At 37.2% G+C, this 15,076-nt stretch overlaps 1 protein-coding gene across 5 annotated transcripts in view; it reads right to left on the bottom strand.

Moving 5' to 3' along the window:
• Positions 1-15,076, bottom strand: part of RNF19A (ring finger protein 19A, RBR E3 ubiquitin protein ligase) — a 66,148-nt gene that overhangs the window by 9,750 nt on the left and 41,322 nt on the right. For all 5 annotated transcript variants that reach the window (XM_041123068.1, XM_030011825.2, XM_030011823.2 and 2 more), the window contains 4 exons: positions 12,015-12,770; positions 5,782-5,990; positions 3,663-3,807; positions 2,929-3,091 (listed from right to left, as the gene is read on the bottom strand). In XM_041123068.1, the coding sequence (XP_040979002.1) occupies positions 2,929-3,091; positions 3,663-3,807; positions 5,782-5,990; positions 12,015-12,631 (1,134 nt within the window). In that variant the 5' untranslated portion in view covers positions 12,632-12,770. The remainder of the gene's footprint in view (positions 1-2,928; positions 3,092-3,662; positions 3,808-5,781; positions 5,991-12,014; positions 12,771-15,076) is intronic.

The raw sequence follows: 15,076 nt of genomic DNA, 5'->3' as shown, positions 1-15,076 counted from the left end.
TGTAAAAGAACAACAAAGCTTCCTTTACTGAAGCAGCAGCAGTATTAAGAAAAATAGAAAGTAGGTCAGGTTACTATGAATGGGTATAAAGAACAGCATGAGGGTGTCAGGACAAAAATCAGAAAGGTTAAAATAGAAGAGACAAAAAGCAAGGGACATCAAAGTCAGTAAGAAATTATTCTATAAGTACACTGCTAGTAAGGGGAAGACCAAAATGGATCAGTTTGCTATTTAACAAAAAGGAAAGACAGCCAGCAGATGAAACTAGAGGTCTGTTCAATTTTTTTCTCTTCAGTTACCACTAAAGATCAACTGTGAGCCAGGTGACTGGTGACAAAGGAATAAGATCTGTAGGAAAACAGCAGGTTTGAGTGTGCTTACATGAGCTGATCTGAAAAATATCTCAGCAGGCCCAATTTCAGAGCCACTAATAATAATTTTTGAAATTATTCATAGAAGATGTCTGGGAAAAAAAAATAATCAGGAAAACTGGAAAAAGATAAACTGCAATGACAATCTTTAAAAAGGTCTAAACCGAGAAGTTGGAGAATTAAAGACCAGTGAACTGAACTTTAGTTTCCTGAAAACTGGGAACTTGTAGACACCAAAGCAAATACAGGAAAGAGGCCACACTGATTTTTTTTCAAATAGAAATCACATCAATTTAATTTTCTTCTGTGACAAGATAACTAGCCTTGAGGATGGGGAGAAGCAGATGTCATGCACTGACTTGAACAAAATTTTGACATTTTCTTGTATGACACTCAAACAGGTTGCAATTGTCCAGACTGAAAATGGACTAGAAAGAACTACTATTAGCTTCACATAAAACTAACAGAAAACATCCACGTTGCTACTAGGTTTTTTTGCTCCCCAAATTGCAAAAGTATAGGGTGAAGAATTTCAAGATGTATGCCCTGGATCCAATACTCAACATTTTCATTAACCTGGAAGATTGAAGGAGAAGAATGTGTGTGTTGAATTTCAGGCCGATACAATCTGGCAAGGTTGCAAGAATGGCAGAACTCATACTAGTCTTGAGAAGTTGAAAAAAATGGCCTGAAATGACTAAGATGCAGCACAAGGGTAATGAGTTCTAGTCTCTTCTTAAGGGAAGCCTTATTGCGTAAAATACCAGTATGGTGGGGATGGTTATGTGTTTTAGAGTACACAAAACGAAAATAACATGTTGAGAAAGAGGTAACTGGCAGTTCTACACACCGGATCACCCTTTCGTTTAACTCAGCAGTAGTAATGCTTCAGCTTCACTGCTATATTCAAACTGGAGAAAACCAAAGGTGATATGAACAACTGGAAGGAAATCCAGAAGAGAAGATGAGAATCAGAGGTCTAAAGATACAGTTTGTCAAGAAAAACTGAAAGTGCTAGGTTTGTTTAGAGATAAAAGTGAAAGTGCACTTAAAAATCATCAAATATGGAATGGGATATTGCAAAGCAAAAGGATTCTTTGTGTCAGCTGAAGATAGGGCAGTAAGAAATTAGTGTAGGAAGAGAATTTACATTAATGTTAGAAAAATCAATTTTACTAAGAAAATTAGGCTTGGAGAGCCTGTGGAACCTCCATCATCAGATGTTTTGAAGAAAAGTGCAAAAATGTGACAGGAGTCACAGAAAAATTACCATTAAGCAGTGAGGTACAATGGAAATTCTTATGAGGCTGTCCTCACAGACTAACTGTCTGACACTTTACCATTAATATGAAAGGTGCTGAGTGATGAGGACCTATCCCAAAATCTAATGAGAAAAGCAGAACATGCAATAGTAATTTGAAACAGATAACTGCTGCTTTCTTCCTCTTATCATTTATAAGGTTCCAATGACTGTATGGGACTAAGGCAAAACAGAATAGAAGGGTCAAAAACCAACTGTAGCAGAAGGTAGGAGTACTTGCTTAAAAGAAAAAGATGAAAAAGAATACAGTGGGAAAGCTGAGCTGCATCCCTGGACTTTTTGTCTAGCAGCAACAGCTCATGTGAGAGCGAAACACTCCACCCCCCACCCCAGTAAATGCAGAATCATGTCTGTGCCAGTCACTGTGAGAATCTGTGCAGATGAAAGCAGAAATAAGCAAGTCTTCTGATTATACCATCCAAGACATGTAATTGAACATTTAGCACCTGCTGAACCAAGCCAGCATTTCCTAAAGCCCATTTCCAAAAGATTTGGATAACTTACTACTTCATCCTAAATTACAAATAGGAGATGTAATTATCTTTTGTTTTCCTTGCAATTTGTCATTTGCTTTATACTAAAAGCTATTAGTTATATTTTTGAGAGGAAATACATCAACTGCCTTCTGATTAACGCGGTCATTTCTAGCAGATTCCCACAAACAGTAAAATGAAGATAGGTGCTGTCTAGCTACCTGCACTGAACACTGCTCCACATGGTGGACTGGCCCAAGACAATTAACAAGCTGCTGAATATAAATGCTTAAATGTGTGCACGCACAAACCTGTACTAGCAGAATTTTATACTAAAATACTGGTAACTATCTGCTTTTAAGAAAAATAAGGATTTCCTTTTTGCCTTCCTTCTCTAAATATTGTTTAATTCTAAGGGACACAAGGAAAACCAGAGGTTTAAAACAGAGCAATTTTCAAAAAGCATGCAAGAACGTCCAAGGCAAGATGGAGAAACTGGAAATTGTTTGGTGTTTTGCTCTGCCTGTTTTAAGAGGAACTACATTCTTAAAAAAACTGCTTCTCCTTCCTGTACAATTGAAACAAAGATCCTTAAACAAGTCAGGGGTTGGTTGGTTTGGGTTTTTGGCGTAGTTTGGGGGTTTTGTTTTGGTTTGGTTTTTTTAAGGGCTGGTGAAGATAGCCAACTGAACATAGTATTACCCAAGTCACACAGTGCAGAAGGTAAAACCTGAAGCATGTCAGGAGTTGTAGCACATTTTACCTTACGTCCCACATACACAGGAATTCCAATAATCATAGCAGGAATAGCAATGCCAGCTATCAAGGCAATTCCTACAGGAGCTCCAACAAGTGTCCCTAGTTGCCACAGTATTTTCTTCTTACGGCTCCATGGTTTCTTTCCCCAAAATGTGCAACCTGATGGGCTAATAGAAAGAAGTAAGAAAACTGTAAAGAAATTGTAAATAAATCAACATAACTATACAGTACTGAACTGTTCTCTAGTTACAAAATTATTGTTCTTGGGTTCAAGTTACAGATGTTATGGATACCAAATAATCAGTTATAATTTCTTCAGAGGGTTTTTTTTTTTGCCTTTACAGTATATTTTACAACCTAAAGAGAACCATATTGTGTATTATACCATGCCAATCTGTGGTTCACAGGTAACATATAATCAGAGCTTTTGTATTGCTTACTACAAAGACAATACAGCAGTATTAAGACATCAGTATGTTCATTTAAAACACTTCATTTGTTGTACTAAGTACATATTGCATACACGAAACTTAGAAAACTATTTTAAAATAAAAAATAACAAAGCACTAATTTAAATACATGCATTGAAAACTAACTTAATTCTTAGATATGGATACTTCAACTGTGATTCTCTACTCCAACAGGAAGAAAGCCAGGCTTACAGCACCCAGGAATTACTTCTAGATACTATAGAAAACAAATCACCAACCACATAGATATTTTTTTTCTTAAATGTACCTTAAATAATGTAAATCTGAGATCTCTTTCATACATAGCCAACAGAATTCACAGCCACAGACAGCACAAGTCATATGATTGCAGCTTCCATCATTCATTTTTATTATATAAGCAGCACAGCGTGGGCATGGCTTTATGTCATCAGCTGTTTAAAAATGAATATTAAGATCATATCAGTTCTTTAGACAAGTAGGTTTAATCAAAATATAGACATATGTTTGGGAAAACTGACTGAACCATTATCTGAAAAATGGAAGAAGTTTATTGTAAGTTTGCTTTACAAATCTTGATTTGGCAATGACTGACTTGATAGCTATTTGTATTTGTAAACCTTGGACCAAGTAAAACTAATGAAAACAAGGCAGATCAAATTCAAGTAATTGAATAATTAATGCATACACTCTGTTCAAGAATTTTCTAAGCTTAATGCAATATATATTAGAGTCAGACATTAAATATGTATGTTAATACAGGACTGATAATATGGTCTCTTTAAATAAAATCCTCTTTTACATTTCATGCTGTTATGAATCTTTTAGTTGAATATTCAGTCTCCACTTGGTTATTTCTTTTTCTTATCTTAAATCCATCTCCCCTTCCACATTAAGTGCGTTTCTTTGGTATCACCAACCTCCTCTTGAGTCCTTTTCACAGCCCTACTTAATACTTACTCCCTAGAAAAAAAAAAATACCGTAGCAAAAAGAAAATTCTTGTTCCCAAGTCAAATACTGAAAAATGCGGTTAAGTGACTAGCTCTATCTTTAACAAACAAGGGGTCATTGAGCAACAATGAAATACTTGTATACTGACACAACCACAGTTGTGATCTTCATTCCTTCACATTACTGGTTAGCATCTGCACTTCAGGACAAACTATTTACTCAGAACAGCAGAAATAACTTGCAGCTCCTAGTGCAGAAGTCCAAGTTTACTGCCTCTGTGCTACTAGGTAGGACAAAGGGAAAAGAGTGGTTATAGTTGGTATAAAGAATATCCAAAGAGGTGCAGAACCAGCAGAAACAGTATGTCTACTAACTCCAGTGCAAAAGGACAGTGAGCAGCTGAAAGGGTGCACTAGCTATTCCCAGATGGGAACAGATGCACAACCTACAGGGCAGTAACTAAACTGAGCAAGTTCTTACAGCACAGGTATGGCAGAGCTACTGCTGTTCATGATGGGAGTGAATGAAAGGGCAAAGAAATGAGCTGGCATGCTAATTTAAAGTTTATTTGAAAACTAGAGCAAGATGCCAATTTCTAAGACAAGATGGAGTGCCTTGTTAAAATGAGCCAGCACAAACTAAAAATTAGAGACTCCCAAGTCTACGGCTGGACTGGAGAACAACAGCTCTAACTACATTCAAGGTGCAAGAAAGACTCTTTTCCCCAAGTATCTCCCTTGTTTGGTCAGGCAGACACAAAAGCTGCCAAATAGATCAGAGTTTGGTGAAACTTGGAGCGAATTCTTAACAATAGCAACCTGGACCGTTCCTCTGCAAAATGCTACTCTGACTAGTTTATCTTCTTTTTTGGGGGGTTACAAACAAGTTAAATTTTAAGAGGATAGAATTGTTTGCTTTCTGGTAGCCAAGACAGATGACCATTTTATTGAAAAAACAAAAAACGGTACTAACAAACAGATGTCAAACATCAGAGCTGGCATCAGACTAATAATAGTCTCTTTTGAAAGCAGAAAAATCAGTGTTTTTGAGTTTTACTTCTAACAGCTTTTATTATTAGCAGCCCTGTGAAATTTCACCTACAGTGGAAAAAACAAGTGTTCCCAGTGTGTAAGCGACACAGCTAATGAAGCCAGCCTGCCAAACACAGAGAATGCTTTGCAGCAAGTTCCTTTGACTTCACATTTTTCAGCTACAAAGAAGAATTTTAAATGCTGACAAGCCTGTAAGATTGAAGTCAGCTTCTGTGGTCACAGAGTACTTCAAATTATAACATTTAAAATTTGAATTCAAACTTAAAATTGTGTATATTTCTGAAAGACAAAGACGAAGCAGCTAGTATCTACCATGCTACTATTCAGTTCTTCCATTTTTAGAGTTAATTGTGCAAGTGTACTAAAAAGACGTTTTACAGACACAGTATCCGAATCATAAATACCTGCTGCTCCAGATTCCTGGCTGTAACTAATAGATGAAGAACGAATTGTTCTCAGGCGCAGACTTTGAGCTCTCTCCTGGCGAGCGGCATCGCAGGTCTGGTTTGGATGCCAAATCTGCTTACAGTGGTAGCAAAACTCAGTTCCACAGCCTTCTCGTCCACATGTAAGTTTGGGACAGCTGGCACATCCAAAAGCGATCACAGCATATCTTGAATCATCAAGAGGGGCAAGAGAGAATTTTGTTAATAAAAACACCCCTGTCTATAGACCAAAGCAGACAAGACAGCTGCCAGAGCAGCTGCAGCAGGTACAAAGGCAGTGGACATCAGGAGTTTACATTAGGTGGCCAGCACAGGTTCCTTACTGCCTCCTTCCACAATTCTATCACTACTGCATTAGACTAAGACTGTACAGAAATAATACAACCTGTGTTAACACTTTGCTCTCCCCCACCTTAATAACTTCATGCACTACTGAAATATACTGTATTTAAGGTTGAATGCAGTACTGCACGGTTTACAGTCACAAAGCAACCACAGTTTAGACAAGCAGACAATAAAACCAAAAAAGGTATTTAACCAACTAGAAAAAGTTATTTTTTCAGAAGTGTTCCAGTCACTATAGGCATGTCTAAGCTTGACCCTTTCTATAATCTGGGAGGATCCCTGCTGAGTGATCTGTAGTATAATCTATTACTGTAAAGGCATCTGACTTGGTACTGCATGACATTTTAGTATTTTACTGGTTGCCATTTATCATGAATGCCACTATCTACTTTAAATAGATGTTTGGTTACTCTTTATATTTTAAAAAGTGAAAATAACAAAGCAAGTATTTTATAAGTAAGGATTTTGGTTTCATTTTTTTGACAATTTTTTAAAATACATTTCAAACTGTAAATGCAGAAATTGCTAAGAGTTCAGGGCCTCATTGCCCCCTTTAATCTGACAATATTACAGAGCAAAGAGCTCCAAAAACATTGAGACTTACAAAACTGTGTCACACTACTTTGTAATCAGACATTACATGAACAATTCTATACAACGACAGAGTTGTTGCCACAAATCAATTCCTCTATCAGGTTTGCATTTTAAAGTTCACATGGCAAAAATACAGACAATGTGTATTATAGTTAATACTAAATATAAATATATATATACACACATGCCTTAATTCCTATGCATTGTAATTTTTGCAATGATTTTATGCAATAGCTTTTTTTTAAGTGGAAAGTAAAACTAGGTCCACTGGTATGAACACTTAAAACAGACGTATAATTTTATTCACATGAACAGTCCTGCTGAATAGACTTCAACAGATCTATAAATGCAGCAGGGCTTAAATGTATGGCTGTTCAAACAAAGCTAGTTTTATTTTAAAAGATTAAACTGTTTATTTTTACCCCTTGCCCAATTTATAGCCTAAACTAACTCCAAATATTCTTTATCAGTAATGATACTAAAAAAAAAATTATTCCCACTCACATATCTACCTGAAAATTAGCTATTTTCATTTTAGAGTAGCTAGATCTGAAGCTCTGTACAGTTAATGCAAATCCTATCCCTTTCATTAGTGTTTTAAAACAGCATGTTTGAGGTTCATCCCCCCAAGAAGTTCTGCAAACAAATAGGAGTTTTCAACCTTTAATTTACAGATGATGCAGTTACAAATAAAAATGAGATATATGCTTCTGTTTTCAAATATTTCTTACTTTCCAAGTAAAAATTTGTTTCAATAATTGCTAGATTCTTCTATATTCTTGCCAAGTTAATCAGCTCTATTTTCCCACTTACTGCAACTGAAGAGATAATTACTTTGTATGTACACAAAGAGATTCTGATCCAAATGCTTCTTCAACATACAGGGATACATCCAACACTCATTAACTTTACATCAAAGAATCTCAAGCACAGATCACAGAATGAAGTCTCAATTTATATCCTGCCTCCTATTGCTAATAAAGAATGGGAACATCCCTGAAAGCACTCCCCATTTGAGATTGACAGATTGGCATACCTTTAGAAAGTAACTTTTTAGACCAGAGCAAATATCAGCTCAAACTGTACAAGGTTACAGGTTTAATTTCAGCATTTTGTGTTCATCTTACAGATGATGTGAAAGCCAAAAGTTCTTGTTAGGCTGAGAGAAGGGACAAACAAACAAATTCAAAGTAATAACGAGTAAAACAAAAACCAGAGGCAAAAAGCAATTAATTGAAGAAAGGACATACAGTGAGGAATGAAGAATTTGTACTCTTTTGCCCAATCTGCTCTTTGCCTGACAAGATAAGAAAGTCTGGGAATCGCTGGTCTCTTCTAATAAAGTCAGCAATACAATCTCAGAGCAAAACCATTAAATAATTCAGACAGAAGAAAAGACAGAACACATCTGGAATACTGATTCACTAAGGCTTTTTAAAATGATGCCAGAAAACTGATACGAGGAAGTAATCTCAAAAAATTAGTCTGGAATGAAGTCCAAGAGGTTTCCTTATCCATGCTCCTTCCCCGGGGAAAGATCACCTATTTGCCAGTGTCTCCTACCACGTCAATGCAGGTAGGTTGCAGCTAGTCCAGACTTTCACAGTATTTCAGGTAATGACAACAGTCAGGATGCATTTGAGCTTGCCACAAAAGCAGCCCAGGGTCAGAAAGACCACGGTGCCAGTGATATGGACCATTTCTGGCATTAGACTGCTTTAGTGCTAGAGACCCCACAGCTCCCAGGCAGCTCATCCAGGGCATAACTACTGCAACAGAGGTTCTCCTCCAAACTAATCCGTAGTTCTCTTGTTGGGAACATCATAAGAAGTTCTCCACTGGGACAGGTGAAGTAGCAATACACTTAATACTGCAGTTAAGTTTGTTTCAAGATCTGTTTGGTTCCAGTTTTGCCACCTCTAAGACCTGTTTTTACCCCAAACAGACTGAAAGACACATACTTCTTAACTATTCTTTGTTGTTTCCTGAGAACACAGGGGCCCACAATGTAGAAAAACACTCAGACATTGTAACAGACCAACCTAGCTTCCCTCCTTTTTTTAACCTTCCTCATCTTTTTCTCCCTCAGGGATCAAAGTTTTTATAACTATTTGCTCTTTATCTGGTCCAGATCTTTGTCGAAATGTGATGCCCAAACTCTGAAACAATATTACATGGGATGTTTCATCAGCGCTGAGGAGAGTTGAAGCACTGTCATGCACCATCCACTCAGTTCCTTCTTTTACCTATTTGTGCAGTAAATTCTTCCCACCAAAATGGTCTACTTTGCACCTATTTCCTATTTATTACAGTACTTATTTGTAATTTTAAAGATAACTTTAGGAAATAATGCTACCCTCTGAAGTTTCTGCACCTCTTCTACTTTGGGATTAATTGCAAATTTAGTAAATGCATTCCATCCAGCTCTTTCATGAAATTTGATCCATGCTAAAATCAGGCCAGCTACCGTCACAACCCTAATGCATTATGCCAGTACTACATATCAAAAACTGTTCAGAAAAAAAAAAGCCCTCAGTTTTAATTGCCGGTTGTACAAGTTGATTACAGTTGCCAAAGTAATTAGAAACTGCGACTACTGTTGTACCACAATTTTTAAAGCAGATATCTGCTGATCTGAAGTTTGTGTGTACTGTATGTGATACCTCATCTTTAAACAACGTTTGTTAGCATAGGCTGGTCAGTGAAAGTCTGAATAGTGTTTGCTTCCCTAAACCTCACACCTGTACAACTCCTTCCTCCATCCTCCTTCTATGCTCCACAACATTAAATCCCCGTTATTATTTTCTATACCGCTCCCACTTCTCCTTCCCACCTCCCTCTGTGTGCTTTCTCCCAGCTCCCCTGGCTAACAGTGAGGTGAGAGACCAGTGCTGCAGCAGGCTCCCAGCTAGGCACATACCGACTTGTCAGGCGGTGCTGCGGTGGCTGCCTGGAAGGCCAAATTTAAGAAGCTAACTGCAGGATTCATATACAGGTATTTCTCTTGCTGGAAGCATTCTTGATTGTCTCTTTTGCTCAAGTATTATGTTTTTTTCCCCTGAAACGTCTTAGATTAACTTATGCTGAACACTCAATGCCCTCTGCCCAACATGTTTGAAGGTGCTAAAGGTTTGAAAAGCAATCAGGAGAAGAATAGGAAAAAGACAAAACATGATTGCATGAGCTCTTGTTTCTTTAGGATGATACCCCTAAAGAATGATCCTGCTGAGAAGCATCCAAGTAACCAACTTCATCCGATTTTAAACTAGTAATGAAAATTCAGTGAGGGGGGTACTATCTACGCATTAAAAACAGAATCCACTGATCACTGTGAAGCATTTCCCTGCCACATGAAATACATTAGGAGAAAGTCATGTTATCAAAGGTACAGTTAAGATCACCCATATAGTACTAGTTTATTTCCCTCATACATAAACACTGGCATAGTTTAGCTGCCTGGCAATACACTGGGTTTTCCACAGGATTCCACCCTCAGAGTAAGGAGCATGCAGTAGGCAGTTCTGGAACAATGACTTAAGCATTTGCTATTACTAATACATCGCTGTGGTCCCACACGATTGCACGGAACTTTAACCTTACTCTGAAGACCCACTTTTTATTTTTATGATGGTATTATCTACAGCAATTATAACTACAGTTTCTGACCATTTAAAGATACTTAGGATTTAAAAAAAAACAACAAAAAAACAGATGAGAAAACTGAGGCACAAAAAATAAGCAAGGTGAAAAGTCTCCATTAAGCAAATCTGCCTTGAGTCTACTTACCGAAGTACTAAAAAAGTATCTGAATCACTGAAACATAGTTTAACAGAAAATGGTTTAACAGTTCTTACATGCTTCCCCTTACCTTGAGTAACAGTTTGTCTAGAACATGAAAACTCAGGGAAACTTGAGCAAAGCATACTTCTGCCTATCAAATAATGCCTTCTAGTGGTTGTTTTCTTCTGCAGTATCAAAACACTAAAAGCAAACTGTACTGGTTTTGTCCACATGACTTTGTTACAAGCTCATGCAACCAATCCATCATTCAAGTAATTTTTCCCTTCTCTACTCAAAGTATACCACAGTAATGCCATCCACTTTGGACCACAGGACCTAAGAAACTACCACCTTTCCAGTCCCTGCTTTTGACCCACATTAGCAAATTGTTTCATTTAAAGTATGAAAGCAAAACTGTATTTCAAATATGTTTCTTAATATATCATTTAAATGTAAAAGCTTCCTAAACATTAAGCACCTGAACATTAATATTGGAATATTTAATCTACCTAATAGTCAGTCCTATTTTGCTTGTTCTCTTCCAACATTCTTCATTTTCTTCTTTCTACTTATTGCTTATCTGTGAGGCTTTGAAACAGAGGTGTCCTCTTCTATGAGTTTTTAGCGTGCACTGTGCATCCGGATCACAGTCATGGCTATAACCTTTAGACATTATGATAACACAAACAGTCTCTAAAAAAGCAACTTGCTGAAGAATGGTATTATGAGACATCAACAGCAGAAAAGCGTGATGAGCTGCTCAGTAGTATTCAGCCCACTCATGTCAGAATTCAGAACGGTTTCAGAACTGTTTAAGTATTAAAGCAATGTTAAAGCACTACGTTCCTCAGATAATAAGCAGGAACAAGCCGATTATTATCTTACATCAGAATCCTGTTGACAGGCAACAACTGGTGTCTCAAGCAGCCACAAGATGGAAGATAACTGAAGCTGGAGAGGCCTTTTTATTGAAAAACCACCTTCAGTCATTTTTTGCAGTTTAAAAAACCAAAATACCCACTGCACTTTAAGAAACAGACTAAGTGAAAAGTAGTCACCAAACTTTCAATTCTGTTTAGTCTGAGCTTTGCGCTGTTGCCTTGGCAATGCAACATCTAAATTTTTTTTGCCTGCTGTAGATACATAACAACCACCTACCAGTAAGTTTCATGACATTGCTGAAATTCCCTGTGTAGAAAAAAAAAAAATCCTACTTGAAATTCCCTGTGTAGAAAAAAAAAAAAATCCTACTTGAGGAAGGGTTTTATTTTGGAAAGCAGGTTGTGGCTTGGGGTTGTTTTGTTGTTTTGGTTTTTTTTTTTCTTTTTTTTTTTTTTAAAGAATTCTGAATACTTACACAACACATAACAAAATGCTAAAGTAAAGCAATTTACTTTTCAAAAAACATAATGCTGTGAACATCATCTATTTATGCTGTTACTGTTTTGCAAATATAGGGAAAAAATACATACCCACAATCTGGAGCTGGGCACCACCTACAATCAGGATCTGCAACCAGCCATCGCCTAAGCATAAACTCTTCATATTTTTCCATCAAGATGTCATCATTTAGTATCAAACGAATATCATGAGGATTAAATCGTTCTGAGCATTCTGGACAGCTAATATTAACTCTGCTCTCAGAGATTTCTATCCGGAGATACTGACGCAAGCAGTCCACACAAGATCTATGGTGACAAGTCATTATCTCCGGGAACCTGTCCTTGGAGTGCCGCAAAAGGCACAAGGGGCATTCCATGAAGTCTCCACTTGGTTTGCTACTAGAGGTTGTTCCGTTATCGGAAGAGGTACATGTGGAGAAAATAGAGTTCTTGTCTGTACACATTTCTGAATGAATACTTTCAATACTTGCAATTCCATCAACACCTCCATTTAAATCCCTAGACTTGCGTCTTGTGTCTTTTTTTCTCCGAAAAAGAGAGCCCAATGAAATTCTTCTTTTCTTTGGTGCCTTTTTAACTGATGGCAAGCTCACAGAGGAAGCAGAAGACTGGAGGTCCCGATCAGAGCCCATTTGCCGATGTAAACTCATGTCTAGGTCACTCATCAGAAATGGGTTAAATTTCATATATAACCCTAATCATTTTTGTGGATCAAAATAATAAGAGTCAGAGGATACAGGCATATTATTATGTAATCCAGTTTGAGAGTCTTCATGCAGAAAATTCACATGTATCCGCTTCCAGCAAATTCTTCAGAGGAATTCCCTGCATTAGGAGGAAAGATTAAAAAAAAAAACCAAAAAAGATTAGAATCACATCCATCACTTTTGGTTCTGAAAGATCACAGCACTCTAATGACCTGTTATTCATATTACTACCATCTTCTCTTCACCATCTGACCTGATACTTCTTTGTCAGTTTTTTCTATCCTTTATATCCTTCTCATCTTAACATGCCTGAAACTTCCCTGTGGTCAAGGAATATCTTTGTTACACTTAAGCACTGCCAAGAACAGCACCTTCACTCCCCTGCTCCCTAAGGGGGGTGGTGTGTGCACACCTGCACACATGTGTAGAAATTACCATAACCCAAGGTGACAACTAAGTAAATGTGTAACAAGTTCTTCTATAAAGCATAGTAACAGGCTTCAGCATTGGAAACTTTTCTGTTTTCTCTACCTTATATTTTCCACACTGGATAAAGTCTATGTACAAACCCAATATAGTTAACTAACAGAAACAAAAGATTTTTGTGTGTGTTTTGAATCCATTTAGACTGCCAGCAGAAATTGTCACTGTGGCTAAACAACTCAAGATATTCTCAAAACCTAATGGTTCTCAGAGAAGTATGAAGATGCATATTTATAATGTAAGGCACTTGACTATTTCAGGAAGCAGAGCTGCAGAGTGACTGACAGCCAACACTGTCTTGCCCTTCAACTTCCATACCGCAATTCAAGCAAAGACTAGACTTAAGTGACAAGATTTGAATTTTTCATCATACTGATTTTTATTTTTTAAAAAAAGTCCAAAAAACAGATTCACATCACAAATCAAGCTTCAATTATTCCCTATGGACAAGATGACAGCAAGGATTTCCTTCTGTTCCCTGTTGCTTAACTGACTGGCTCGAAGAGGAGAGAGAAAGGCATTTTCCTATTTTCCTCTGACAGAGGAGACTGCTACAAAAAGTGGCAGATCACCTCCAACCAAAAACACTAACTTCCCCCAAACATGCAAATACTCCCACTTCTTGGAAGCTTGATTGTACAAGAGAAATTTTCCAACTCTGAGAACTGCTTCTGTTCTGTTGAATGCAAAGACATTTCTTATGCGCCAACAGTGTTGCATATCTGGATGCAACTACCGCTAGTACCATTTCTTTCCTCAGTGTTTCCCAATTTACCTCCCAGAAAGGTGTACACTGGGTTTCTATGATTTTACCATAGGATGATAAAGTCAGAAACTGGATGCTAAAAATAAGTAAAAATGTAGAAATTAAGGAATGTAGAGGGCCACTGATAATGATACAAAAATATAATTTCTAACTTACACATCTTGGTATGGAGAAGACAAAGGGAGGCAAAAAACCAACACTGACTTAAGCGAATGCCTCTATTTACCAGAGGCCAGGCAGTCTACACACCAGCTGGAGACCAGCCAAAAACCAACCATGTGCTGTATGTCTCTGGGACAGGATCACTGAGATGACTGGATCAAGACTAGGAAGTTTCAGAGGAAGACCAACCAGCAGTAGAAACAGCAATCCCTCTCCAAAGAGGAAACACAGAAATAGCCCACAGGCTGTCCAGCTCCCTAGAGCAATGCATGCAGCAAACACACTGCTAGGCCCTCTTCAGACTACTGTAGCTTAGTATTATACACATACTAGCAGGTAGCCAAGTCAACACTACTCAATTTATAGTACCATCCAGTACAGGAGTACCCCACAAGAATACTACCTTCCTCAAATGTAAGAATTTAGAAAAAAAAACCCAAGACAAAACCATAAACCCAAACCACTAACACAAAAAAAACAACAACAAAAAAAAAAAAAAACAACAAAGCAGCCCCTTAGATCTCCTGGTTTTGCTAAAAATAGGTCTTACGTTTTGGGCCACTGGACTTTTTTGTTTGGTTGGTTTTTAAAAAAAAAATTTAAAAGCCACTATATTCTATTTTTTCAAATGTTGAATTATTATACTTTTTTTTTTCCTAAAGGAAAATCTTACCTCTGTGGAACACTATAAAAAAAAAAAAATCTTATTTTATTCCCAGGTTCTAAAATAAAGCGTATTTCAAGAACATAGCATACTCTTCCTTTCCTCCTAAGGGAACATTTTCAGCCTAAAATCTAGTCAAAAGGAATCTTGGATGCTTTACCTGCTTCTTTCCCGAAACAAATTTAATAGTTTTACAGCTGCTGTTTCTCATTAAATGAACTAAAACATTCCTTTATCTAAAGAAAAAAGGTGAAACTGAAAAAACTACTCAACAGTGACAACAGAAGGGAACATCCTTTTCTCCAGGATTTTGGCATGTTATATTATAGCTACACACAGTTGGTAGGCA

The sequence above is a fragment of the Aquila chrysaetos genome, chromosome 4, assembly GCF_900496995.4.
Source record: "Aquila chrysaetos chrysaetos chromosome 4, bAquChr1.4, whole genome shotgun sequence".
In the NCBI taxonomy this organism is placed as follows: domain Eukaryota; kingdom Metazoa; phylum Chordata; class Aves; order Accipitriformes; family Accipitridae; genus Aquila; species Aquila chrysaetos.
The sequence above is the reverse complement of the archived record's forward strand: the minus strand, read 5'-3'. Positions and strand labels throughout refer to the sequence as shown.